We start from the raw sequence: 27,501 nt of genomic DNA on the forward strand, positions 1-27,501 counted from the left end.
AGAGAAAACCGGGCAGGGGTCCTCCAGGCGAGGACTGGTGCAAGTCCAGGCTTTGTGGGCCTCAACCGCCTGGGCTGGACAGACGCAGCCGTGGCGGGGCCACCACCCTCCGGGGGCCCGCCTGGTGGAGGCCCCCATTGGTAAGTCCCAGCTGCGCCTTCAGGCTTGCTAGGCCTCTGTTCCACAGTTTTGGCTCCGGAAAAATCCAAGTAGATTACTCGGTAGACACCAAATACCGCGCGCCTGGGTTTTGGCGGGAATCGCATCACAAAGGAAAACAAAAACCAACAATAAAACTATGCCTAGCTACACTGGAGAGTGAGATTCAGAGGATTGCTGTTCAAGGCCAGAAAAAGCCAAGCGATTACATTTCCTGTAAACCAGCAAAATGCCTTGCTGGCAGCGTTTTGTTTTGTTTGGTCGGTCCTGGGGCTTGAACTCTAGGCCTGAGCACTGTCCCTGAGCTCTTCAGCTCAAGGTTAGCACTCTACCACTTGAGCCACAGCACCACTTCCAGCCTTTTGTTTATGTGGTGCTGAGGAATCGAATCCAGGGCCTCATGCATGCAAGGCAAGCACTCTACCACTGAGGCACTTTCCCAGCACTATGGTGGCGTGTTTTGTTTTTGTTTTTGTTGGTCGTAGGTTGAACTATGGGCCTGGGCACTGTCCTTCATCTCTTCAACTCAAGGCTAGCTAGCGATCTACCACTTGAGTCAAGCCATAGTGCCACTTCCGGCTTTTTCTGTTTATATGGTGCTGAGAAATCAAACCCCGGGCCTCATGCATGGGAGGCAAGCACTCAACCACTGAACCACCTTCCCAGCCCTTTAATTATTTTTTTTGAGATTAAGTGATTACATAAATTTCACAAGTTTCACAGTAATGTAGAATAGTGATATTTACAGTCACAAACACATTCCTACCTTCACAAGTCAAATTTAGCAGCATAGTTTTATGGTGCTGAACCAGTCATAAGCAGGAGGCAGGCTCTGAGTTTCAGGGGACAGCATTTAGAGACGGCATTGCAATTGCTCCAGCTTGTCCTGCCAGGTCCTTGGTTCCTTTAAGCCCAGGTTACTCCTCTTTGTATGTGTTATGGACCAGTCTTGGCCTGGACTGTTGGACCTGAGCTTTCTTGCTCAAGGCTAGCTCTCAACCACTTGAGCCACAGCTCCACGTCTGGCTTTGGAAGTTTATTATAGATAATGGGCTTCCCTGACCAGGCTGGCTTCGAACCACAACCCTCAGATGTCAGTCTCCTGAATAGCTAGGTGTGAGCCACCAGTACCAGACTTTTTTTCTTTTTCTTTTTGTACTGGTCCTAGGGCTTGAGATCAGAACCTTCCCCTCTCCCACCTCACCAAGGCTACAGCTCTATCACTTGAGCCATGTTCTACTCCTGGCTTTTTGCTAGTTAGTTGGAGATAAGAATCTCATGGAATTTCCTGATGGCACTGGTTTCAAACCTTGATTTTCAGATCTCAGACTTTTCAGAAGCTAGAATTACAGGCATGAGCCACCAGCACTCATCCAGCTGACACATTTTTACTTCCAAGCAGTGATTGTTAATATTTCATTCTACCTCTGAAATAGAAAGGGTGAAGAAATAGGAATTATAAACACAAGCTTTAGGTAGCTTGGGTTTTTGTCCTTTCTAATTGAGAAAGAACTGTGCCATTATACACAAGATTTAGGCTGCCCTCTAGTGGGAGAAACTTTTTATCCTGGTTCCCTTTGTTGACAGTGCATTAGCATTTCTGTTGTTGTAGTGGTCAGTTTATAATGTAGATTTTTAAGTCATGAGGACCTACCTTAAAGTATGTCATATGTGGCATAAGAACTTTATACCATCCTCTCATTTCTACCCTTCTGGCATTTGTGCTATTTTTATTATTTTATTATTATTTTTTTGTCCATCAGGTGGCTTGAACTCTGGGCCTGGGCACTGTCTCAGCTCTTCAGCTGAAGGTGAGCTCTCTACCACCTGAGCGAGCCACAGTGCCACTTTCGGTTTTCTGGAGATAAGAGTCTCACAAACTTTCCTGCCTGGGCTGGCTTTGAACTTCGATCCTCAGATCTCAGCCTCCTCAGTAGCTAGGATTACAAGCATGAACCACCAGCACTCGGCTTTTTAAAAATTTGTATACCAGATTATTCCACAATACATTGCTGTTTTTTATTATGTTGTTTTGGGGTTGTTTTTGGTTGGTTGTGAGAATTAAACTCTGGGCCTGGGCGCTGTCCCTCAGTTCTTCAGCTCAAGGACAACACTCTACCACTTGAGCCACAACACCACTTCTGGTTTTCTGGTGGTTAATTGGAGATAAGAGTCTCATGAACTGGGCTGGGAAGGTGGCTCAGTGGTAGAGCGCTTGCCTTGCATGCCTGAGGCCCTGGGTTCAATTTCTCAGCACCATATAAGCAAAAAGAAAAAAGCCGGCTGGGAAGGTGGCTCAGTGGTAGAGCGCTTGCCTTGCATGCCTGAGGCCCTGGGTTCAATTCCTCAGCACCACATAAGCAAAAAGAAAAAAGCCGGAAGTGGCGCTGTGGCTCAAGTGGTAGAGTGCTAGCCTTGAGCTGAAGAGCTGAGGGGAGAGCGCCCAGGCCCAGAGTTCAGGCCCTAAGACCAGACCCAAAAATTTTTTAAAAAAGAAAAAAAAAATAATAAGCCGGAAGTGGCACTGTGGCTCAAGTGGTAGAGTGCTAGCCTTGAGCTGAAGAGCTGAGGGACAGTGCCCAGGCCCAGAGTTCAGGCCCCACGACCGGACCAAAAAAAAAAAAGAGTCTCATAGACTTTCCCGCTCAGGCTGGCTTTGAACTGTGATCCTTAGATCTCAGCCTCCTTATAGGATTGAGCTACCAGCGCCCAGCTATTATTTTTTTAAGCAACATAAAATTTATTATATACGATGTTTCAACTCTGTATGCACATGCATGCCAATATTAAGGCTTGAACTCAGGGCCTGGGCACTGTCCTTACTTTCTGCTCAAAGCTGGTGCTCTACCACTTGAGCCACTGCTCTACTTCCAGTTTTTTGCTGGTTAACTGGATATGAAGTCTAATGGACTTTCCTCCCTTAGAGCTAGTTTCAACTGGAATTCTCAGATCTCACTTGGATAATTGGGATTACAGGTGTGAACCACAAGAGCTTGGATGCATGTTTAATCTTGACCAATTTGAGAAAGATTAATAAAGCACATTTCTGACTTGTTTGTGATGGATTTTCCAGAGAGGATTAAGGAGGACTGGCAAGGAATGTGGGCAGTTCCATCCCACATGTTGGGGGCTGGATGGACTGCAGGGAGAGGAGAAAGGCCTAACACAGGCAAATTCCTCAGTTTCTTAGCTCCAGATGTCAGCTGCTCTGCCCTGCCCTACCTACCATGACAGACTGAAATAAAGCCTTCCTTCTTTCAATTATTTTTCCCAGTTATTTGGCCAGTGACAAAACCTGGACTAATGCACAAGCTTACATATATTTCAGTAGTGTTGGGATATTCACATTGTAAGACAAATCTCTGCAATGTTTTCATCTTTTCCCCCTGCACAGCCTGTTAACTTGTTTTCTGTAGTGATTGTACAGCAGTGCCACCACCAGTTCAAGACAAGTTTCCATTCACTCCATGACCTTGTCAAATCTTGTTTCCTAGCTTTTGACAGGCACCATCTTAATGGGTGTTAGATTTCTTTTCATGATCAGTGAGTGACATTGAGCGTCTTTCCAGGTTGTATCATCTTGGAGAACTGTCAAGACTTGCTCAGCCGGATGCCGGTGGCTCACACCTGTAATCCTAGCTACTCAGGAGGCTGAGATCTGAGGATCTCGGTTCAAAGCCAGCCTGGGCAGGAGAGACCGTGAGACTCCTATCTCCAATAAACCACTAGAAAACCGGAAGTGGCACTGTAGCTCAAGTGGTAGAGCACTCGCCTTGAGCTCAAGAGCTGAGGGACAAGCGCCCAGGCCCAGAGTTCAAGCCCCACAACCGCCAAAAAAAAAAGACTTTTGCTCACTATTTGATTTTTTTTTCAATCAATTATAGGAGTTCTTTTTTTTTTTGGGGGGGGGTCCGGTCATGGGGCCTGAACTCTAGGCCTGGGCGCTGTCCCTCAGCTCTTCAGCTCAAGGCTAGCACTCTACCACTTCAGCTACAGCTCTACTTCTGGCTTTTTTCTTATGTGGTGCTGAGGAATCGAACCAGGGCCTCGAGCATGCAAGGCAAGTGCTCTACCACTGAGCCACCTTCCCAGCCCTTACAGGAGTTCTTGATGTATTCTAGGTGTTTATTCTTTACCTGATGTGACTTGTAAAGATGTTCTCCCATTCTTTAAGTTGCAGTTCACTGTGCAGTCCGGTAGTGTCCTTATCCAATGACAAGAAGCTCCTTCTCTATTTTCTCTAGTATCTCTTGCTCCAGAACATAAATGTAGATCTGTAATCCACTTTGAGTTCAATGCTTCTGCAGTGGAAGTCTTTTCCAACATCCTCATTGGGTTGTCTGTCCTTTCCCCCATTCAGTGCTCTTGGCATTCTGGTTTCTCTACTTCAAGTCCATATGTCAGTATGCCCATGAGTTCATTCTAGACTTTCCATTTTGGTCTGTACATCTGTTTGCTGGTCCTGTGGCTTGAACTCAGGGTCTCAAGCTCTCACTTGGCTATTGTCTTTTAAGACAGTAGCTTTGCTGTTTGAGGGGCAGTTTGCCTTTAGTCACAAGATAATAATGTCTAATCCCAGAGCTTTAGGTGATTGTAAATTGACTGCCTTTGGGAATAGCTCAGACCAAACAGCTGATGCAAAATGGAGGACCGGATGCCCTGGTTTAAGTTAATCCACAAGCCCAGAAAAGGCACCTTTTAAGTTGCTTCTTATGATACTCTACAATTCACTAGACTGTGTAAAAAAAATGCAATTTCATTTACATTAAGTTTTTGTTTTTATTTTATTTAAATTAAAATTTTGCGTTACTGTGGCATTGCAAATTTTTAAAAACATTTTTACCGTCACAAAAGACTTGCAACCTTTAGCTCTCTTTAACCCAGTCCCCGACAACAACTCATCTTCACAAGCCTCTAAATTTAACATTAAACCGACCACAAATCCTCAATGTACCCCTAAATCTAGATCACATGGGCCATTTTGGTAGCTTTGATAGTCACAAGTGATCATCCATTCATACTGCAGGAGCTCAGACTGCGAGCAGCGGTCAGGTCTGACCCGCAGCGCATTAGGACCAGCTCCCGTCCGAGCTTACCTCCCCCCCGCCATCGGAGGCCACAGGAGAAAAGTCGACGGCACCGGGCGGCAGGACGGGCTCAGGCGATGATTCCCCCGGGCTGCGCCCACGTTCTCAAGTAGAGAACCGCTCCTAGCGTCGCCGGGCCCGAGCGTCCGAGTCGCGCGCGCAGTGACGCAGGCGCCGCGCGGTGACGTCGACGGCGCGATGGCGCACGCGGCGCGGTGCATGTTGGGAGACGCAAGTCTTCTCCGCGGCGCGGAGCCGCGATGTCTCCGGCGGCCGGAGTAGGCGAGCGGCGGCGTCCCATCTCGAGTGCCGGGGAGGGCCGGGGCCGGCTTCGTGGCGGGCCGGCCGGGGCGCTGCTGCTGGGTCTGGCGCTGCTCGGCCTGGTGCTGTGCCTGGTGCCCGCGGCGGCGGCGCTGGCCTGGCTGGCAGTGGGGGCCACCGCGGCCTGGTGGGGGCTGACCCGCGAGCCCCGAGGTCCGCGCGCCTCGTCCGCGCGTTTCGCGCGGCGCCCGAGGACGTTGCTCGTCACACCTCCTTCCAAGGCGGCGGCGAACGGAGGCGTTCCGGAGTCGCGAAGCCTACTCGAAGGACCTGACCCCGCCGAACTGCTCCTTATGGGCAGCTACCTGGGCAAGCCGGGCCCACCGCCCCCGCCCGCCCCCGACAGGCTAGGCCTGCGCCCCCCGCCGTCCGCTCGCTCTCCGCCGCCGGGCCCGCGCCTCCACCCTGTCCGCTCCCCGCTCTCCACGCAGCTCCTCGGGCCCTCCAGGAGGCCTTTCCAGCGGTAAGACGGGCCGATCAGCCCACCCGCCCCGGTAGGATCTGGCTGGGGGCTTGATTTTAACATCCGAAATTTTCTTGTGGGCCGCCTCCCACCCTCTGACTCTTGAGTGAGAAGTGTGGCCGGAGCGCTTCCCTTCTTGGCAGGTCCTGGAACTGCCTGAAAGTTAGAATGATCTAGACAGTGGAGCGATTACTAAGACACGAAAAGATCGTAAGATGGGAAAGGCCTTTTCTTCGAGTTCAGTCATACAGTTAGTTTGGCCCTGTTTTGCCTTTGGACAAGTTAAGGAAATTTTGTCATCAGAACTCAAAGAGGCATCACAGGAAATAGCTCCTTGAAAATTTTGTTGATAAAGTTGATCAAGTTACACATTTCTTTCCTTATACTGGAAATTGGACCCCAAGCACTTCAGTTCCCGTCATGGGAACTAAACTTCTGATCCTTTTCATTTTGTCCTTTGGTTTCTGAGAGAAACTTCTGAATACCTTTGTCCAAATTGGCCTTGAACCTTAGTGATCGTCCTTTTTCTATTTTCTGAGTCTGGTATTATAGGTGTGCACCACCACTCTTGTCTTGAATTCTTAATAAATGTAGAGGATGAGCTTAAAAATCTTTGAGCTAGTTCAGTAATACTACTTAGGAGGCTGAGATCTGGAGAATATGACTTCGAAGCCAGCTTTGATGGAAAAATTTGTAAGAGACTTATCAACAGATTAACCAGCAGAAAACCAGGATGGTGGTGTGGTTTAGGTGGTAGAGCCTCAGCAGATCAAATAATCACAAGGTGGTGAGTTCAAACCCTTGTACTGGGGAGGGAAAAAAACCAGAAAAATGCTAATGCCAGTCGTGAGCAGAAAAGCTGAGTAAGAGCATGAGGCCCTGAATTCAGTCCCAGCACAGGCACAAACAACAACAAGAAGTTTGGTTTTCTGTGCTGATGATTTACCAGAAACGGTTGCATGACTCTTCCAAGCTTCCTCCAAAACTGTTGGATTTAGTGGTCGCTAAGTAATAAGCTGTCACTTACTCCTTACATGGAATAGGGAATATAGTCATAAAACTGCGGTCTGTGCTCTTTAGAAAGAGATTGAAACTATCTGGAAAATGTGTAAGTGAACTTCTGTGATTCTCTAGCCATTTAAATTTTCTAACATTCTTTTCATTCTCTTTGGTTCCCTGGTCTGCCGTCCCATTCTCTGCAGGGACAGTGGGTCCTCATCCAACCGTTTTGTAATAACACCTCGCAGACGCTACCCAATCCAGCAGGCCCAGTACTCCTTGCTGGGAGTGCTGCCCACAGTGTGCTGGAATGGTTGTCATAAGAAGACTGTGCTCTCTGCACGGAACTCGAGGATGGTGTGCAGCCCAGTGACCGTGAGAATTGCCCCTCCCAACAGCAAACTGATGCGTTCTCCAGTGTGAGTATTGTTGGAGCATGCTCACTTTGTATCCATTCTTTTCCTTTTTTTTTTTTTTGCAATCCTGGGTCTTGAACTCATGGCCTGGGCACTGTCCCTGAGTTTCTTTTGCTCAAGGCTAGTACTCTACCACTTGAGCCACAGCACCAATTCCAATTTTTTCTGTTTATTGGTTCTGAGAAATTGAAAACAAGGCTTCATACATGCTAGACAAGCACTCTACCTGTAAGCCACATTCCCAGCCCCCTCAACTCTTATTCCCAGCCATTCCTCTGACCAAACAGCTGTAAGAAGGGTACTCTGAAGCTGAGAGACCTGGAGGACCACAGTTTGAAGCCAGGTTGGGCAGACTCCCATCTCTATCTGGTTAACTAGAAAAATGCTGGATTGGAGGCATGGCTTAAGGGGTAGAGTACCAGCTGTGCACAAAAACCAGTAAGAGTTTGAAACCCTGAGTTCCAGCCTCTGTAGCAGCATTAAAAAAAAAAAAAACAACAACAACAAAAGAATCACAAAGCACCTATAAAATTTTAAAAAGGGAGCTGGGCATCAGTGGGTCATATCTATAATCCTAGCTACTCAGGAGACTGAGATCTGAGGATTGTGATTTGAAGCCAGCCCAGACAGTAAAGTCTATGAGATTTTTGTCTCCAATTACCCACCAGAAAAGCTCAGGGACAGAGCACAGGCCCCGAGTTCAAAGCCCCACAAACCACCCAACCAAAAAAAAAAAAAAGAAGTGGTTGATTATTTGAAAGTAAAACCTCAAATTCTAGTTCAAGTTAGGATTTTTGGTCTGTGCATTTTTTTCATAGCTAATTAATGGCAGTTTCAGTGAGTGGATAAATTTGCTTTTGGGTTTTTTGTTTTGTTTCGTTTCATTTCCAATTACTGAAGACTATACTATGTGGTATGAGGTGGTTCAGAATCTCTTCCTGCTAGAATTTTGTCTTTCATTACAGACCAGAGCAGGTAGTGAACGCAGCACTGTCCTCACCAACCAGAAATGCCCCAGACCCATGTGCAAAGGAGACCGTCCTGAACGCCCTCAAAGAGAGGAAGAAAAGAGCTGTGGAGGAAGAAGACCAAATCTTTGCTGATGGACAGGAAAACAAGAGACGGTAATAAACCCAGTGGGACTGTAAAATGCAGCTGCAGTGTGTGACCTCACTTGGCCCCTTCTCAGGCTCATATGGAACAGCCTGGTAAGGGGCTGGTCCATGCCATCCAACTAGATACATTTTATAGCTCTTACTGTTTGTCTCCCTGTTTTAGCACAGAAACTTTAAATTTTTTTTTTCAAGTCAGGTTGCTCAGTGTTCCCTACACAATTGTGAGTTAACTACCAATCAAAATGTCAATCTGAAGGAAATTCTTGTGAAAGGAAAGTGAATACTTTTCTCTTTATGGCAGGCTTCTCAGGGCTGGAGGAGAATCAGTGCCTCTCTGGGCTCCCATGGAGTTCTTTGGGAAGTGGAGTAACAGGTTCCTGAGAATGGAAGTGGGGGAAGGGCAGAGGAGGTAGTGGAGGCTCAGGACTATTTGTGGTTTTCAAAGAGTCATTTAAAGAGCCCACCTTGGGGCTGGGAAGGAGAGTGCTTGCCTTGCATGCATGAGGCCCTGGGTTCGATTTCTCAGTACCACATAAGCAGAAAAATCTGGAAGTGGCGCTGTGGCTCAAATGGTAGAGCTGAGGGTCAGCGCCAAGGGCCAGAGTTCAGGCGCCACAACCGACCAAAAAGAAAGAAGAAAAAAGTCCACTTTTACTCTGCCAGTGCTGGGATAGAACACAGATCCTCATTGGGACAAGCACTGCCACCAAGCCTCAGACAACCTGGCCTAACACTCTGTGCACGTGTCCGTGAGTACGTGTGTGTGTGCACACACATATGAGTGTGGCAGTACAGTGGTTTGAACTCAGGTTTTATGCTTGCTTGTCTGGTGTTCTACCACTTGAGCCATACCTCCAGCCCTGCTTTTTGTTATTTTTGGAGATGGAGTCTCAGACTTTGCTGCCAAGACTGGCTTCAAATGCAATCCTCTATATCTCCCCTTTCTCAGTACCTAGTTTTACATGTGTGAGTCACCAGCACCTCACTTCCACTTTACAGATACTCATCATCACCTCTGTGTACCCAGTTCCAAAGATGGCAGAATCCCCTACCTCTGAGAAATAGGATTTTTGTGTATTTTGATGCCTGTTCTGGGTCTTGCACTAAGGTTCTGGGCATTGCCCTTGAGCTTCATTTTCATTCAATGCTAGTACTCTACCACTTGAGCCACATCTCTACTTCTGGCAGCAGTTTATTAGAGATAAAGAGTCACAGATTTTCCTGTCCAGGCTGGCTTCCCACCGTGATCTTCAATTCTCAGCCTCCTGAGTAGCTAGGATTATATGTGTGAGCTACTGGTGCCCAGTGGCAGTTTTTTTTAGTGGTAAAATAAAGTAACTGGGATAAGGAAAAGGAATTAGGGGTAATGGGCACAGCCTGTTTATATAAAGGATCACGGCTGAGCACTGTGAGGAGATGACCCACACCTGAAACACTACCAGTGCCCTATGTCCTCCACCAAGCTGTTCATTTCTGCTAGTGTCATGGTTGCCATCCTTGGTGCTACATGACAAAGCTGAGTTTGGGAAATGCTAAGTGGGCAAGTATCTGCATATGGGAGGCTCAACAAAAGTGACCACAGACAGGGTCTACAGTGTCATCCAGCCAAGCAGGAATGGCTGGGTGGGAAGAAGTAGAAGGCTCTAGGGTCAGGGAGGTGTGTGCTGATCTCAGAGGTCTACTGTGACAGGATGGGTACTCTTCCCTGAGGCTGAGATCAGCAGCAGTCACATGCCCTGTGTGGCTTGGCACTGTGACCTGTCACCCCGAGCACTGTGGGGAACAGGCTGGTTCTCTGAATAGTGTCGCGCTTTCTCAGGATCATAATATAGTCGGGTGTTCCAGTGAGATAGAAGTACTGAAGGTGCTCTGCCCTTCACTACCCAAAACAACCTTAGATTAGATTTGCCATTCAGAAGTGTGGATTTTTTTTTTATTTTTGTCGGTTGTGGAGCTTGAACTCTGGGTCTGCATGCTCCTCTCAGCTCTTCAGCTCAAGGATAGCACTCTACCACTTGAGCCACAGTTTTTCTGGTTGTTAATTGGAGCTAAAAATCTCACAAACTTTCCTCCGGGCTGGCTTTGAACCATGATCCTCAGATCTCAGCCTCCTGAGTAGCTAGGATTACAGGCATGAGGCACTGGCGCCTGGCCAGAAGCACGGATATTTGAAATGTAGTTAAGGACAGAACCTATCCTCGGGCAGAGATCACATGAGGTCCCAGGAATACAAAAATGTGCTTTAATGGGAGAATTTTGGTTTTCTCACAGGCGCCATGATAGCAGTGGAAGTGGACATTCAGCATTTGAACCTCTTGTGGCCAATGGCATCCCAGCCTCTTTTGTTCCTAAGTAAGTGAGGGTGCTTCTCGGGGAAATAGTTGCCATGAACAAGTCTGAATATGGCTGTTTGCTTCTTGGGGAGACAGGCTCTCATCTCACTGTGTAGTTCAGACTGGCCTGGAACCCAAGCTCCTGCCTCAGCTTCTCATTGCTAGCATTACATGTGTGCACCACGAAACAGCTTTATTTGGGCATAATTGGTGTAGAGGGTATTATCTATTTAAAGTTAACATGAATCCATCACAGGATGATTAGTGCATCTATTGCCATTCATCATCCCCAAGCCAGCCCACCCCAGGAGCACACATACACAAACACACACACACCACCCCCATCATAGACCATTGAGCATCTTCTAATATTGCATTCATGGGATCACATTTCAGTTTTCAATATTTGGCTTGTGTCAGTTATATGTAGCCAAAAACTTATTGCAGATTTAGAGTATTATCTGTCATTTTCCCTTTGGCTTTAGTAAGAAAGGTGTTGGAACTCTGATGAAACTATAAGAGAATGCTTCCTGTGATAATGTCTTGCCTGTTTCCCTTCCTTAGGCCTGGATCTCTGAAGAGAGGCCTCACTTCCCAGAGCACAGATGACCACTTAAATAAGCGGTCACGCACCTCTTCTGTGAGCTCCCTGACGAGCACATGCACAGGGGGCATCCTGAGCTCCAGCCGCAACGCCATCACCAGCTCTTACAGCTCTTCCCGAGGCGTGTCTCAGGTATACACCAGCAGCAGAGGTTAGGGCTTCCCAGAATTAATTGTTGAGCAGGTGATTACCAACCACTTTTTGGCTGTCACTCCCACGTGGGAATGCTCTAAGCTATAGGTACTGAGTTTTAACCTCAGTACTGTCCTCACACACAACAAGTCATGTGATTTGAGTTGTCCTTATAAATAGCTCTGTGAATAGTAGGGACATACTAAAACTGTGTTTTAAAGTAACGTAACTGGGCACTTGTGGCTCAGGCCTGTAATCCTAGCTGCTTAAGAGGCTGAGACTTGAGGATCCCGGTTGGAAGTCAGCCAGAGCAACCAGATCTGTAAGACTTTTCATCCTGGGGTTTGAATTCAGGGCCTGGGCACTGCCTCTGAGCTTTATTGCTCAAGGCTAGCATTCTACCACCTAAGCCACAGCTCTACTTGATTTTTTTCATGCTTAATTAGAGATAAGAGTCTCACAGACTTTTCTTGCCCCAGATGCTTTTGAATTGAGATCCAAAAATCTCAGCCTCCTGAGTTAGCTAGGATTACAGTTGTGAGCCACTGGTGTCTGCCACCAAGAAACTCCAATTCACCACATCAAAAGCTGAAAGTGGAGGCATAGCTCAAGTGATGAGTGCCAGCCTTCAGCCAAAAAACTAAAGGACAATGTCCAGGCCCTGAGTTCAAGTACTAGGACTTCTTTTGGTGGTTAGTTAGAAATAAAAGACTGGCCAGGCGCCGGTGGCTCATGCGTATAATCCTAGCAAAGATAATCTATGCAAAATGAGCAATAAAACATAGACAGATACTTCTTCAAAGAAAATACAGTACTGGGCGGTGAGATCTGAGGATCACAGTTTAAAGCCAGCCTAGGCAGCAAAGTCTTTTTTTTTTTTTTTTTTTGTCATGGGGCTTGAACTCTGGGCCTGGGCACTGTCCCTCAGCTCTTCAGCTCAAGGTGAGTGTTCTACCACTTGAGCCACAGTGCCATTTCTGGTTTTCTGAGTGGTTTATTGGAGATAAAAGAGTCTCAGCCGGGCGCTGGTGGCTCACGCCTGTAATCCTAGCTACTCAGGAGGCTGAGATCTGAGGATCGCGGTTCAAAGCCAGCCTGGGCAGGAGAGACGAGGCCGTGAGACTCCTATCTCAAATAAACCACCAGAAAACCGGAAGTGGCGCTGTAGCTCAAGTGGTAGAGCGCTCGCCTTGAGCTGAAGAGCTGAAAGACAGCGCCCAGGCCCAGAGTTCAAGCCCCACGACCGACAAAAAAAAAAAAAAAAGTCTCATGGCCTTTCCTTCCTGAGCCGGCTTGGAAGCATGATCCCCAGATCTCAGCCTCCTAAGTAGCTAGGATTATAGGCATGAGCCACTGGCACCTGGCTAGTCTTTTATTTCTAACTAACCACCAAAAGAAGCTGGAAGTGGAGGTCTGTGACACAAGTGGTAGGGTACTAACCTTGAGGAAAAGAAACTCAGACTGCACATTCAAGCCACAGGAACAGGCCCTACACATACACACACAGATATAACAATAACCAATAAACATATCGATAGTACTCAGGAATGCAAATTAAAGCGTGCGCGCGCGTGTGTGCGTGGTGCGCATGCATGCACACCTGAGCTCTGGGCCTGGCCACTGTCCTTCACCTCTTCAGCTCAAGACTAATCCTCTACCACTTGAGCCACAGTGCCACTTTCGGCTTTTTCTGTCGATGTGGTGCTGAGGAATTGAACCCAGGGCCTCATGAATGGAAGGCAAGCACTGTACCACTGAGCCACCTTCTCAGCCCCATGTTTTGTTTTTTGTTTTGTGGAATTTTTTTGTTTGTTTTTTGTTTTGCTAATTCTGGGGCTTGAATTTAGGTCCTGGACACTGTCCCTGAGGATCTCTGTGCTCAAGGCTAGTGCTCTACCATTTGAGCCAACTTCTGGCTTTTTCTGTTTATGTGGTACTGAGAAATCAAACCCAGAGCTTCATGCATGTTAGGCATGCACTTTATCACTAAGCTACATTATCAGCCTTCTTCATATGGTTTCAATGAAAGCCTTCAGTCAATTGACCTGAGTTCTCAGTGCTTTACCACTTTGCTGCGATAGTGTATGTAGTTGTGCTATTCAGGAAATCTCAACCTACCTAAGATTATGAGGATTTTCTCCTATGCTGTCTTTTGGAAGCTTTATTGTTTTTTGCTCTATAGTTAAAGCTGCCTGAACCTCATCTTTGTATGAGGTGTGCTATAGAGAGCAAATTCTGCCCCTTTCCCCGTAATATTCATTCCTTTCAGCGACCTTTATTGATAGGATTGTCCTTTCCCTGTGCTGTGGAGTTAGGCTAGGATTACAGGCCTGAGTCCCTAGCACCCAGCAGTTACATGGTTTTTTTTTGTTGTTGTTTTGTTTGTTTGTTTGGGGGGGGGTCCGGTCGTGGGGCCTGAACTCTGGGCCTGGGCGCTGTCCCTTAGCTCTTCAGTTCAAGGCTAGCGCTCTACCACTTGAGCCACAGCACCACTTCCGGCTTTTTTCTTTTTGCTTATGTGGTGCTGAGGGATCGAACCCAGGGCCTCTGGCATGCAAGGCAAGCGCTCTACCACTGAGCCACCTTCCCAGCCCTAGTTACATGTTTTTTATACTGTTATAGATCATACCTTTAAGATGTGATTGTCTTGCTGGTATGTGGAAATACAGAAACATTTGTATTCTGAAAATTAGCTAAATTCCAGATACTCCGCTGTATATGCTTTAGGATTTTTGTACATGTAGCCATATTTAATAAGTTCAGTCATGTTGCTTTGTTTTTCTTTCAGCTGTGGAAGAGGAGTGGTCCCACGTCATCCCCCTTTTCCAGCCCAGCCTCCTCACGCTCCCAGACCCCCGAAAGGCCGGCTAAGAAAACAAGGTATTCCCCATTCTCCAGCCCCCTTATGCTGTGTGCAGGGGGTAGAACTTAAATCCCACTGGGACTGCTCTGGTCTTGGAGTCCCACTGGCCTGGTAGTTTAGTCACTGGAGCTCCCGTCAGGTATAGATGTGTCTAGGACCCCCCCCCACCACCACACCCCCAGTATTGGCAGGCTGTGGTTTGAAGGTGACTGTTTTGTGGTTTCTCATGCCCTCCATGAATTATTAGGGTCGTCTTGTGACCTTCAATGCCCCAGCCTACTGAGATCTTGTGGTGTCCTACATTTTAGCTATTTGATGGTTAGGGGGGAATTAAGGTAATCATCGCATACATAAAAGTTCTTTCTCTAGCTGGGTGGCTTATCCTGTAACCCTAACTACTCAGGAGGCTGAGATCTGAGATTGTGCTTCAAAGCTAACCTGGGCAGGAAAGTTCATGAGACTCTAATCTCTAATGAACCTCTAGGAAACTGGAAGTGGCTTAAAGTGGTAGAGTGCTGGTCTTTAACAGAAAAGCTCCGAGACAGTGCTCAGGCCCAGAGTTCAAGCCCCACGACTGACCAAAAAAAAAAAAAAAGGTGCTTTCTCAATTAAATTTTGCCCTTTCAAATTTCCTACAGAGAAGATGTGCCGTGTCATCACTCCAGCTCCTCACCTCCACTGGTGACAGACACAGAGTCGCAGGGAGAAAGGGGTGAGCAGACAGCTGCGGTGGGAGCCACGTTGATAGAAACTGTAGATACATGGGGCTGAGTGCACAGGGTTGAGCGATGCTCTGTCTGGGATGTGGTGGATACGAAACAGTGGTGTGCCAAGGGTGTGGTAACAGGCACATCGGTGTGATCTCTGTGTGACTGCTGGAGTCACGCAGCTGTGCTCACACACTAGAGGTGTGCACATGCACTTGGAGCACTGCTCTTCATACAGAAGAGTGTGTCAGGGTCGTACGGCGTTGGCTCTGGGTGTTCCTTCAGGAGGAAGGGGTGCCAGCCCGCGCTTTGTTCAGTTGCAGATGTGGCCACACGGACGAAGCAGGGCCCCAGTCCCTCCCCCGCCACACCAAACACCTCTGGGAAGCGGAAACGGAAGACACCACTGCTGCCTTCCAGGCGGGGGGACCAGCTGACCTTGGTATGTCTGCTGCACCCCACTTTCCCTGCCACAGGAAGGCTGAACTCTAGGCTTGGCTCTGTTCAGTGGTCTGACCTCTGCTCTGCTCTCCCACAGCCTCCACCACCTCAGCTTGGCTATTCCATCACTGCCGAGGACCTGGATATGGAGAAGAAGGCATCGCTGCAGTGGTTTAACAAGGCCCTGGAGGATGCAACCGGTAAGGCCTACAGGTTTGCAGAGGGCCGCCTTGTTCAGCCTTGGAGGTTATTTTGACATTTGTGTACTTTAAGGCCTAATGTGGAGAGTTCCTCCCTCATGGGTGGCTCTACACTGCCTAACCCCAGAAGCATGGGAGGAAGCAATCAAGGTGAGCATGCCCGGCTACCATGGCGTCTTGTGTTTCCTCCTTAGATAACTCCTCCACCTCTGTCACCGAGACCCCGCCAGCATCAGCCCAGCCCTCCTTTACTTTCTCCCTGCCTGCTGTGACCCCAGCTTCTTCAGCAGCCTCCCCTTCAGCCCCCCTCCTGGCCTCTCCCCTGGCCTCCCTCCCAGCCCCCTCTGCTAACCCACTGTTGGAGAGCTTGAAGAAGATGCAGGGCTCCCCAGTGCTGCCAGCCTTCCCAGGTGAGTGCAGGCCCTCTGCCTAAATGGACGTGGGACAGCTTCTTCAGGCCCCCCAAGTTCCCTAGCCCAGAGGCCAGGTGTCGCCTTTCCCGGAGCCCCATGTGCTGGCTGCCATCATGGCCCCGTGGTGGTCAGTGTGAATGAGCAGCACCTAGCTGTGCTGCTGTGCTTGGTGGTGGGAGGGAGGGTTGGAGGGCAGCAGAGTGGACAGCCCCTTGAGCTCACCAGGCAGGGCGAGTGTTCGCTCAGCAGTCCTGCATCTGTGCACTCCTCCATCCTCGATGCCCAAGGCAGTGTTCACACCAGGCCGTGTTGGGTGCGGACATGAACACCTTGAGCTGTTGTGTGGGCCACATTTCTTGGCTTTGGGTCCCTAGCATGGTGGGCACCGGGGGACACAAGTTGGGGACTGTCCTATGGATGTCCACAGACCTCACCTTCCTCTCACCTTCCAGAGTCTGTGAGGGCAGCGGTCTCTTCCGCCCCTTCACCTCCCAAGACGGCCAGCCCTGGCCCCACACCGCCTGCAGCCACCTTCCCTGAACTGGCCCCGGCCAAGGACACCAAGTCACCTCTCGCCTCTGTCCCTGAGCTGCCAGTCACCACCCAAGGCGCTCCTGCCCCATCTCCTACCCCCAAGTCCAGTGTGTTGGGCGGGGTGCCCAGCAGCTCACTTCCTAGCCCTGTTGCTGCATCCTCCTCCACCTCCATCTCCTCTTCTTCCTCCACCACCATGGCTGCCACCACAGCCACCGCCACTGCCACCACTGCCGCCACCACTGCCGCCACCATGGCTGCTCCAGCGCCAGCCACTACTGTAGCTTCTCCTATGTTCAAGCCCATTTTTCTGGCCACTCCTAAAAGTGAGGGCACTGGCCCCTCGCCACCTGTGCTCTCTGATGACAGCACGGCTGCCCAGGCTTTCAAGCCGATTTTTGGTAGCATGGGGCTGCCAGCCTCCGTGTCCTCAGCCCCCCCATTCTTGAAACCCACCACAACTGCAACCACGACCACAGCGGCCACCACCCCTGCCTTTGCCAGCCTGCCTACGGCTACCACCACCTCCAGCACCACCAGCTCATCTGTAGACTCTGTCGCAAAGCCAGTGTTTGGCTTCGTCACACCCAGTGCGGCCAGCACCACGGGCACCGAGCCTGGTACCTGTAGCTCACAGCCGTTTCTCTTTGGGGCAACCCCCGCCTCTGCCAGCAGCTTCCCCACACCTGGGGGCCCCGTGTTCCAGTTTGGCAAGGCTCCAACCCCACTGACCCCGGCACCCAACACCTTCGGGCAGCTGCCATCCAATGCCACAGCTCTCCCGGCCAACAGCAGTGGCTCCACTGGCTTCAGCGGCTTCGGCAGCGGACTCACCACCACAGCCACAGCCACCACCAGCCAGCCCAGCCTCACCTTCAGCACCACCACCCCCACCTTCAACATTCCCTTTGGTTCCGGCACCAAGGCGGCACTCCCACCATACCCAGGCGCTAGTACCCAGCCAGCATTTGGGGCCACTGAGGGGCAGCCTCCAGGGACCACCAAGCCCGCCCTTGCCCCTAGCTTTGGCAGCGCCTTCACCTTTGGGACCTCTGCGGCCCCAGCAGCGGTGCCAGCACCCACCCCTGCACTGGCCCCTGCAGCCTTTGGGACTTCTGTGCTCCCAGCTTTTGGTGCTCTGAAAGGCACAACGTCCGCCTTTGGCGCCCCAGCCAGCACACAGCCCGCCTTCGGCAGCACCACCACCGTTTTCTCCTTTGGGACAGCCACCACCCAGACCACCAGCACTGGGACCACCAGCTCTGTGTTTGGCAGCTCCACCCCGGCCCCGTTCACTTTTGGGAGCTCCGGCACCCCAGCTGGCAGTGGGGGCTTTGGGATCGGTGTGGCAACCCCAAGCTCCAGCTCTGGAGCCTTTGCTTTTGGAGCTGGACAGGGTGGGACCACGGGCACATCCACCGCCTTCGGTGGTGGCTTGAGTCAGAACACCCTGGGCACGGCCGGCCAGAACACATCCTTCGTTTTCAACGTGGCAGGCACACCTGAGAGCAAGCCTGTGTTTGGAGGTAAGCTTAGGAGCCACATGACTGCTGGGCCCAGCACTATGTCAAGTGCTTGTGCTGAGATGTGAGGATCATGGTTTGAAGCCAGCCATCCATGAGACTTATTTCCAGTTAACCACTAAAAATGCCCGCAGTGGAACTGCAGCTCAGATAGCAGGGTGCTAGGCTTAATGCAAAAAAGCTTAGGGACAGCACCCAGCCCCTGAGTTCAAGCCTCAGGACTGTCACCAAAAAAAAAAAAAAATTGAAAAGTCAACTAGAAACAGATGTAATGAGGAGGGAACAACTATGGTTTCCATGTGGAGCCTGAGGGTGCTTGTTCTTTTGGTCTATTTGTTTTTTACTATGTTGCTCAGGCTTAGTTTGAAACTGAGCCTTCTGCTTCATTTCCTCTAGTACTGGGATTGTAAGTGTGTGCCAGCTGGCTCAGAGCAGATTCGTGGCCAGCTGGTAGAGGGAGGCACGAATGTGCACCTACGCAGGCAAGAGTGTCAGAAGGTTGAAGGCCTTGAGGCAGGCAGAAAAGAAGAATGTTCCTGGAGGAAAAAAAAACACTGTAGGATGTCAGACAGAGGAATAATCTTTATTTGGGGCGGGGGGGGGGGGGGGGGAGGTCTGGTTGTAGGGCCTGAACTCTGGGCCTGGGCGCTGTCCCTCAGCTCTTCAGCTCAAGGCTAGCGCTCTACCACTTGAGCCACAGCACCACTTCTGGCTTTTTTTTTTTTTGCTTATGTGGTGCTGAGGAATCAAACCCAGGGCCTCATGCATGCAAGGCAAGCGCTCTACCACTGAGCCACCTTCCCAGCCCCAAGAGGAATAACCTTGTTCTGAGAGCTTCCTCATTGAATACGGCTGAAGTTCTTGGGGTGTATGAGGGTGGCATGGGGCAAGGAGGGCCATTTATGTTGAGCTCTGCTCAATGAGGAGGAACGGAATGGGAGAAGAGAATGTGTAGACTTGCCGGCTAGAGGACTGATGGTAAATTTCAAGTGTGGCCAGTTGGATTGTGTTTTCCTTGCATCCAGGGGTTGAGATGGCCCTTGAAATCAGGCACTAAACCCCAACTGTGGAGTCTCATGGCAGAAAGGAGGAGCTATGGGAAGAGGTCAAAGCGAAAGTAGGGCCTTCAGCCCTTATGGGAGCTGGGACAGGGCCTGATGTCACAGGAGTGAAGGAAGGAATGCATTGAGGGCAAGAAGAGAGGTGGTTGTGGCTCTTGAGGAGTTCATGAGCCATCCACTGATAAAAGAGATGAGGATGGCAAAGGGAAGTAGCCCAGGGGTTCTCTGCAAAGATCCACCACCACAACTAACACTGATCTGAACTTGTGCTGGATTGCAACAATGGTGCCTTTCTGTAATCCCAGCACTCAAAGACTGAGCCCCACCTGGCCACAAAGCAAGATTCTGTCTCGGAAAAATATGAAATTGTTAGGTGTTTAAAGGAGGCAGAAGAGAAATAGTTTGGAAGCCATGTAGGAAGCAGCCTTGGCTGGCAGGTGAGCCCCTAGCTCTCCCCAGAGCAGCTCAGGGTACCTCAGAAAGGCTGCTGTGTGGAAAGGCCCAGAGACCAAGGCTAGAAGGTAACAAGCTGGGTCCTGATGGCAGGCAGGTCTCTTGATCAGGCCCCCCAGGGCTTCAGTATCAAGGGACACAGTGGGTGCCCAAGCTCCAGGCATTAGGGCTGACAGGCTGAGAGCACAGCTGCTACTCAGTTTCTCTGCTGCATACCTCTATCCTCATTGTTGGGTTCCTTTGTTCTAGGCACCTCTACCCCCACCTTTGGCCAGAGCACCCTTGCTCCTGGAGTGGGCTCAGCAGGCAGCAGCCTCTCCTTTGGGACCTCCTCAACACCCACCCAAGGCTTCACTGGAGTTGGGCCTTTTGGTAAGCATCTCCCCTCTGACCAGCAAGGAAAAGGGGTAGAATGGCAGGCTACTGGCACTCTGGGCCCTGTGAAGGTCAGGTTCATGGGGTTCAGCCTGTGAGTGGGGCTCTGGTTTGGAGTTTGCATAGACAGTGCCAGCACACTTAGGGAAGCAGGTGAAAGGTATCCCTTCCTGCCTTGGCTGACTGTCCAGAGCTGAGCACCAGCCGTGGCCCTGGTAAGATCTTGTTGCATCTTTACAGGATCGGCGACACCTTCATTTTCCATCGGTGCGGGATCCAAGACTCCAGGGGCTCGACAGCGACTGCAGGCCCGAAGGCAGCATACTCGCAAGAAGTAGCCCTGCCCCTGCCCCGGGACCCCACCCCTACCTACATCTGGACCTCAGCACTTGCTAGGAAGAGCCTCAGAATTCCATAAAGCAAACCCAGCCTGGATCTCTGGCTCCAGCAGCCAGGGAGGAGCCCGAGAGGAGGCTGGCACTGCTGGAGGAGGCGGCAGGGCACTAGCCCAGTACCTTAACCTGAACAGTCCAACAGGTGAGGCTGGTAAACTAAAGGACATGTACATACCGTGCGGTCCCTTCCCTGACTATGACATCATGTGGTCAGGCAGCTCCCACCCCACTGCTGTGGAATGGGGACAAGGATGACCCCTGGACTTCCCATGTCTTGCTGCTTGGTCCTCCCCGATTCCCCAAGCCGGGGGTTGGCGGGGGGAATCCATGAGTCTGGCTTTGCTGCCTCCTGTCCCACCCCCTTGTTTCATCTCTAGTCTCTGCCAGTTTGGCTTCCTAAAAGCTTGGTGGCTCAAGACTGTTAAGCCTGTTAGAGCCAGGGGCGAGCCCTGCTCTGGGAGAGCAGCTCCTGGGTAGGCAGGACACCTATCACTACTCCCAGCCCCCACCCCCCCCCCCCCACGTCTGCCTCTCTGGGATTGTTTGTTCAAGCTTTGTCTTGTGTTAGTCTGATGCTTGTGTGTTGCTCTTTGAATCGAGTTTGGAGGAAGAACTGAGTTGTATGTATGGCGGCATTTTGGTAGTGCCGGAATTAACTGTCTTCAGCCCCCAGGGCTTACTGAATGTGGAAAGTGGCGCCCTTGACGCCTACAGTGCTGACTTCGTGAATTTCCAATGGGGTTTTCACTTGGGCTGGCAGCTGGGCTTGGGGCCCGGGAAGTGAAGACTTCTGTTGCTCCTCTCCTTCCTCAGCCTCCTTCCTTCCCTGAAGAGGTCTGTGGGCCCTGCCCAAACCCCTTCCCCCACCCCCACAGCCTTGCTGCCCTGCCAACCTCTTTGCAAGAAGTATGAATGCGTGTGTCTAAATTAAAAGAAAAAAAAATATTTAAACATTTTTTTAACAAGATAAATTTATTTTTGTATTTAAGCTAAATTGCCTTTTAAATTCCTTCAAGCTTGGTTCACTGAGGTGGTTCAGTATAAATGCTGTCTAGCCGTTTAGTTGGTGTAGTTCTTCTGCCTGGGTGGAGGGCCCAAGCACCTCTGGACACATGGAAATGTAGTTGTGTCATAGACGATGTGCTGTAGCTGTGACAGTCCCCTCCCCTGGTGACCAGGGTTGAGTGTTGTATGAAGGCACTGCCCATCTGTGTCCCTCTCCCATTAGCTGGCAGCTGACTGCTTAGGCTTGGCCACATGCAACTGAGGAAGGAGCCTGGCCCTCAAGGGCCCAACATCTGTTGGGGAGCAGTTATGAGCTAGACCTGAGGCTCCCCTGCACCTCAGGTCAAGACAGGCTCTTGGGTTCTGGCATTGCCCAGGTATACACACATTGGTCCTGCCAGCACCAAACTAGAGGTGGCTGGGGCTTCCCACTAGAACTCATTCCTGCCAAGTGGGGTTTTTAGTATGAATGTGAGATTTTTCTCCTTGCTATGTCATTAAGAATAAAAACTGTGACCTGTCATAGACTCTGTCCTGACTCTTATTTGTGCCAGAAGCATGACTCCTGGGACAGACACTGTGGAGCCATTGGGGTGGGACTTGGAGCCCCCAGTGCCACAGGGAGGCCTGGCCATAGAGAGGCATTGCCCCACACCTCTATGAGCATGGCAGTAGATAGAGGCCAGGGCCAGAGGCTGCTTTCCGCCGCTTCTTCCTTCTTGCAGCTGAGCTAGGAGTGAGTTGTGCCAGTGCTTCATCCCGTGGAGCTGAGCTGAAAGAACTACCAGGTCAGGCATGCCCGAGCAACCAGCCCCTCCAGGCAGTGCCCAGACCCCTCACCTTGCCACCTCTGCCCGTTCAATGACGGCAATGAAGAAGCCGCCAGTAAGTGTGGTCTCTGGGGAAGCCCGGAGGCAGTGCTCAGCCCCTGGAAACGTATTGAGGCCTCGGTGGGGCCAGGAGGGTAGGGTGGGAGCCAGCCTGCAAGGAAAGCCAGCTCAGATCTAGGAAGGGGGCACCAGGACAGTTGGGACCCCCATGGCCCAGGAGGGTGGGGGGAACCATCACCTGAAGGCCCCTGAGCTCTCCTGCAGGGCTTCTTGGACTACATCTTCATTCTCCTCTTGGCAGAGGGAGCAGGTAGAATAGACGAGGCGCTGCAAGGCAGGGAACTTTAGTGCGTGGCGCAGGGCGCGCAGCTGGAAGCCCGCTAGGGCGCGCAGGCGCTCTTCGCTGGGTGCCACCGCTGGGTCCTCTAGCTGCCGGCTCAACATCCCTACCAGGAGAATCCTCAATGAAGCCTTCAGGCTGTAGTGGCCCTCGGACATTCCCACAGAGGTAGGCCAGCAGCCTTGGCTGTCAACCCTCACCTGAGCCACTGCAGGAAGGGTCCAGCAAGATGTACTGGACCTGTGCATACCGAGGGTCAGAAGGGGACACCGCCAGGAAGTCACCCTCTGCTAACTCACAACAGGAGACTCCAGCCCGAGCCAGCAGCGTAGCCATGGTTGCTAGGCGCTTGGCATCCAGATCAAAGGCAAAGATCTTCCTAGGGAAGAGGAGGTTTGGGTGAAGTTGCAGTTCTGACCCCACCATCGGTGTCATCAAGTCACAGAAATAGCATTCAGGTGGCCTCTTGGGACCCATGTCACACACCTGACCTGAGGATCTAAGGACCCCTGAGTACCTCCCTTGAAGAATTCTACCTCTTCCTGCAACTTCCAGGCCCAGGCCCACCCCTGCTCTGCGTCTTGACCCCAGCTCACCCCTGGTTTTTCAGGAGAGCTGCTAAGTGACTTGTCTTGTTGCCAGGGGCAGCACAGGCATCCATGACTTGAGAGCCTGGAGGTGGAGCCAGCAGCATGGCTGGGAGGCAGCTGGCCTGGGGGACAGAGCACCATGTTCTTGAACAGAGTGAGCCTGCCCACCCAGCAGTTCCCCCCTCTCCCCCGCTCCCTCTAGTGACCCCTGACCTTATCCTGCAGGAGGAGGTGTCCAGCAAGGTACAGCGGGTGATCATGTAAGTCTGTCTGGGCGGGAAACACAAGCAGCTCAGGCAACAAAGGATCCAGAAGAAAGTGCTTTCCCTCAAGGGCCCTTAAGTCCTCCAGGCTGTGGGAAAGAACTGTCAACATTTCTGATCTCGGTGCTGAGGGATCCCATAATGGATCCAACAAGTATGTGCAAGAGCCATAACAATGGATGTAGTGTAGAAACACTCTTGCCTAGCATGCACAGGCTCGGGTCTGAGGTCCAGCAGGTCACAGGCAGCCCAGGCAGAGAAGCTCTCAAGACTCCATCTCCAAATGACTACCAAAAAGTCCAGCTAAAGGCATGGCTCAAGAGGTAGACTACCACATATTCACATGTAAGCAAGCTAAGTGAGTGAAGCTCCTGAGTTTATAGCCTGGCATCGGTGAAAAAAGGGGGGAGGGGGACAGCCAAACCCAATCAGTAAAGGCTGGGTTTTAAGTTGTACAATTGGGCATCAAATCCTACCTCTACTATTTACCAAGAGTGCAAGCAAGGGACTTAACTCTGGGCCTTGGTGTTCACCTCTATATAATGGCAGATATGAAGATGAAACAAGTTAATACTCAAAACACTTGGTAAGTTTAAGCCATCACTATTAATGCTTTCTGGAAGAACTGAGCTTCCAGAGTATGGGGGGGGGGGGGGTGGAGAGAGAAAACATAAAACAGATTACAGTGCAAGGCGCACTTATAAGAACTGATCTTGACTTCCATTTGCTCTCCAAGCAACATTCCACAGAGTAACAGCTACGCTAAAACAGAGGCAAGGGAAGGATGCAGCTGCAGAAGCAACTTCCCAGAATTTGTCAAGACAAATCAGCCAGAGATGCCAGTGGCTGAAAGGTGTTAATCCTAGCTACTCAGAAGGCTGAGATCTGAGCACTGCAGTTCAAAGCCAGCCTGGGCAGGCAAATCCAGGAGATGCTTATCTCCAATCTCAGAAAGTGCCAGAAGTGTTGCTGTGGCTCAAGAGGTAGAGCATTAGCCTTCAGGAAAAGCAGCACAGGGACAGCACTCAGGCCCTTAGTACAAGTTCTAGGATAGCACAAAAACAAAAATCAGGAACCATGTAGTTCCAGCACTCAAAGGCTGACAGGAGGATTGCCAAGTTCTAAGCAATGGGCCTCATGGTGAGTTTGTGTCCAGCCAGAGCTAGTGAGATCCTCTATCTCAACAAGACAAAAAGCAAGGTGGAACAAGTCCCAGGTGTGTGATGCCTTTTAAAGAGGTGGGGAGGGCTGGGAAGGTGGCTCAGTGGTAGAGCGCTTGCCTTGCATGCCTGAGGCCCTGGGTTCGATTCCTCAGCACCACATAAGCAGAAAAAGCCAGAAGTGGCCTGTGGCTCAAGTGGTAGAGCGCTAGTCTTGAGCTGAAGAGCTCAGGAACAGTGCCCAGGCCCAGAGTTCAGGCCTCATGACTGACATCCCCCCCACAAAAAAAAAAAGAGGTAGGGAAAGATGGGAGAGTGCCAGAAATGCAGGAAGAAAACCCAGAGAGCGATCTGTCAGCCAGCGTGACCCAGGGATCCCTGCCTCACCAGTGCCCCGGACATCTCCCAAGCCAAGCAAAAGCAGGCAGGATGCTGAGCTCTCACCTGGAAGCCCGGCCCTGGTAGGAGAAACCTTTTCTCTTGAAATAATCTACTGCATCGTCAGTGCAGGTCTTGAGTGTGTTCACCCGCACGTACCGTGGCACCTTGGGAGCTAAGGAGCAACAGCATTTAGGGGGCACGGGTCCTAGATGATGGCCATTGCCAACCCCCTCAATTCCCTCGGCTCACCTAAGCCAGGCTTGGACTCTGCTTCCAAAAGGTCCTCATTGCGGCTCACATGCCGCTGAACCTTGAGCCGGGCTAATTCAGCCTTGAGCCTAGCCTGGTGCCGGTCCATCAGGGCCTTCCATCGGCCCCCACCGCCTCGGAAGCCCTTCCCCAGCAGCAACTCGTACACCAACACCTGAAGCATTAACGACTTGGGCTCAATAAAGAACCGGGCGAACGGTGGTTCTTGCCTGTAATCCCGGCTAATTAGGAGGCTGAGATCTGAGCATCGCGGTTCGTGGCCCAAGTCCGTGTGAGGCTCTTTTCTCCGACCACCAAAAAGCCAGAAGTGGAGCTGTGGCTCAAGAGGTAGACTAGCTAGCCTCGAGCAAAAAGAAAAAAGGCTCAGCGCTGAGTTCAAGCCCTTCCCTCCCCCCCCCAAAAAAAAAAGCCAATACAGAGAATCGGATCTGGGAGCACGAACCAGACAGACCAGACCGCCAGCGGCTGCAGGTGAGGCCGCCCCCTGCCCCCCCCCCCCCCCCCCCCCCGCTCACCTTGGCCAGGTGCGGCCGCAGCTTCTTCTCGGCGCGGAGCAGGCCTGCGCGGGCGATCACGGCGTCCAGCACAGCAGCGAAGCGCTGCGTCTCGCACACCAGCGCGTACAGCGGCTTCACATTCTGCGAGGCCGAGGGGAGACGCGCGACGTGGGCGACAGGCCCCCAGCATGGCACCGTCGCGCCATCGCCCCCGGGACCCCGAGATCCGCCCGGGACCTCCGAGATCCCCCGCCCGAGACCCCCCCGCTCCCCCCCCCCCCGCTCCCCGCCTGCGCCTTCCGGGACTCTCGCCAGCCCCGATCCTCCGCCCGCTACCTGGAAGCCGCTGGAATACACCAGCGCCCGGACAGAGCCCCGGCGCTCCTCCACGCCCGCCAGCACCGAGGCGGCCGCCGCGTACAGCGCCATGCTCCGTGCGCCTTTACGGCTCTGTCGCGAAACCGGCTTTGTGCCCTCCCGCACTTCCGGGGTCAGAGGGCGCGCGTTACGTCGAGACCGGGCCGCCGTCAGCCAACTAGCGTATACAACAAAATCGGCTCCGATCCGCGGGTTCGAGTCCAGCGCGCCTGCCCTGTGAGCCATTTCCCCCCCCCCCCCCCCCCCAGTTAAACAGCACACGTCCTGGCGCGGCGGCTTCTCACTGCAGTCCTCGCTGCTCGGGAGGTGAGGGAAGATCACGTTCATGGCCTGCCCCGGCGAGGAAATTAGATCCCATCACCACCAGCACTCCTGCCATCCCAGCCACAAGCCGGGCGTGAATAGCAGGGTTAGAAAAATAAAGCACAAAGGACGGGAGCATGGCTCGGGAGGTAGAGCACCCTCTTGCAAACCCATGTACTCACCAAAAAGAAAACATGTCACCCTCTGCTGAGAAAGATTGTGTGGCCTTTGGTGCAGACACCAGTTACAGACAGGTTAGGGGTCCCATGCCCGGTTCTGCTCAATTAGAAGTAGCACTCGGGGGCTGGGAAGGTGGCTCAGTGGTAGAGTGCTTGCCTTGCATGCATGAGGCCCTGGGTTCAATTCCTCAGCACCACATAAGCAGAAAAAGCCAGAAGTAGCACTGTGGCTCAAGTGGTAGAGAGCTAGCCTTGAGCTGAAGAGCTGAGGGACAGCGCCCAGGCCCAAAGGTCAGGCCCCACGACTGACAAAGAAAAAAGAAGTAGCACTCTGTTCTCAGGTCCAGCTCACCTGGAGGAATCCCAGAACTCCAGTGGGGGTGCCATGATGGGGGTGACAGGGTGAGAGAGATCGGATTCCATCACAGATCAGAGCCGCTTTTAAAGACTTAAGCATGGGGGCCAGGTGTGGAGGTGCGCATCTGTAATCCCAGCTAGATGGAAAGTCAAGGTGGAGGATTGAAGACTGAGGCCAACTAGGCAAAAGCATAAGACCCTTCAAACGAAAGCCAAAAGGGAAAAAGGGATGTAGCTCAAATAGTGGAGCCTTAAGTTCAAACTGCAGTACCACCAAAAAAGTAAAAACTACTTAAGTACAGGGCTGGAGATGTGGCTCATGTAAACAGTTTACCTAGCCCGTGCAAGGCCTTG

The 27,501-nt window shown here is 51.4% G+C and overlaps 2 protein-coding genes across 5 annotated transcripts; one reads left to right on the plus strand and one right to left on the minus strand.

The window, feature by feature from the left end:
• Nucleotides 1-22,124, plus strand: Pom121c (POM121 transmembrane nucleoporin C). Of its 4 annotated transcripts, none has more exons than XM_070033658.1 (13): nt 1-140; nt 7,233-7,448; nt 8,411-8,569; nt 10,832-10,912; nt 11,458-11,629; nt 14,418-14,509; nt 15,131-15,204; nt 15,517-15,641; nt 15,738-15,840; nt 16,035-16,250; nt 16,706-18,313; nt 20,074-20,196; nt 20,440-22,124. In XM_070033658.1, the coding sequence occupies exons 2-13, from the start codon at nt 7,384-7,386 to the stop codon at nt 20,535-20,537; spliced, it is 2,916 nt and encodes a 971-aa protein (XP_069889759.1). In that variant the 5' UTR covers nt 1-140; nt 7,233-7,383; the 3' UTR covers nt 20,538-22,124. The 4 variants fall into 4 exon arrangements, with proteins under 4 accessions (XP_069889759.1, XP_069889756.1, XP_069889757.1 ...); XM_070033655.1 differs by lacking the exon at nt 1-140 and adding an exon at nt 5,504-6,030; XM_070033656.1 differs by lacking the exon at nt 1-140 and adding an exon at nt 5,504-6,030 and having other exon boundaries at nt 15,523-15,641.
• On the minus strand, nt 21,548-26,359 carry Nsun5 (NOP2/Sun RNA methyltransferase 5). Its single transcript, XM_070033662.1, has 10 exons — nt 26,267-26,359; nt 25,949-26,071; nt 25,413-25,587; nt 25,227-25,335; nt 23,573-23,711; nt 23,366-23,481; nt 22,970-23,148; nt 22,668-22,875; nt 22,440-22,580; nt 21,548-22,371 (listed from the first exon to the last, which is right to left on the minus strand). The coding sequence occupies exons 1-10, from the start codon at nt 26,357-26,359 to the stop codon at nt 22,257-22,259; spliced, it is 1,398 nt and encodes a 465-aa protein (XP_069889763.1). The 3' UTR covers nt 21,548-22,256.
• Nucleotides 26,360-27,501: the final 1,142 nt, after the last annotated feature.

Source organism: Dipodomys merriami, unplaced genomic scaffold, assembly GCF_024711535.1.
Source record: "Dipodomys merriami isolate MVZ:Mamm:240054 unplaced genomic scaffold, mDipMer1.0.p SCAF_22, whole genome shotgun sequence".
Classification (NCBI taxonomy): domain Eukaryota; kingdom Metazoa; phylum Chordata; class Mammalia; order Rodentia; family Heteromyidae; genus Dipodomys; species Dipodomys merriami.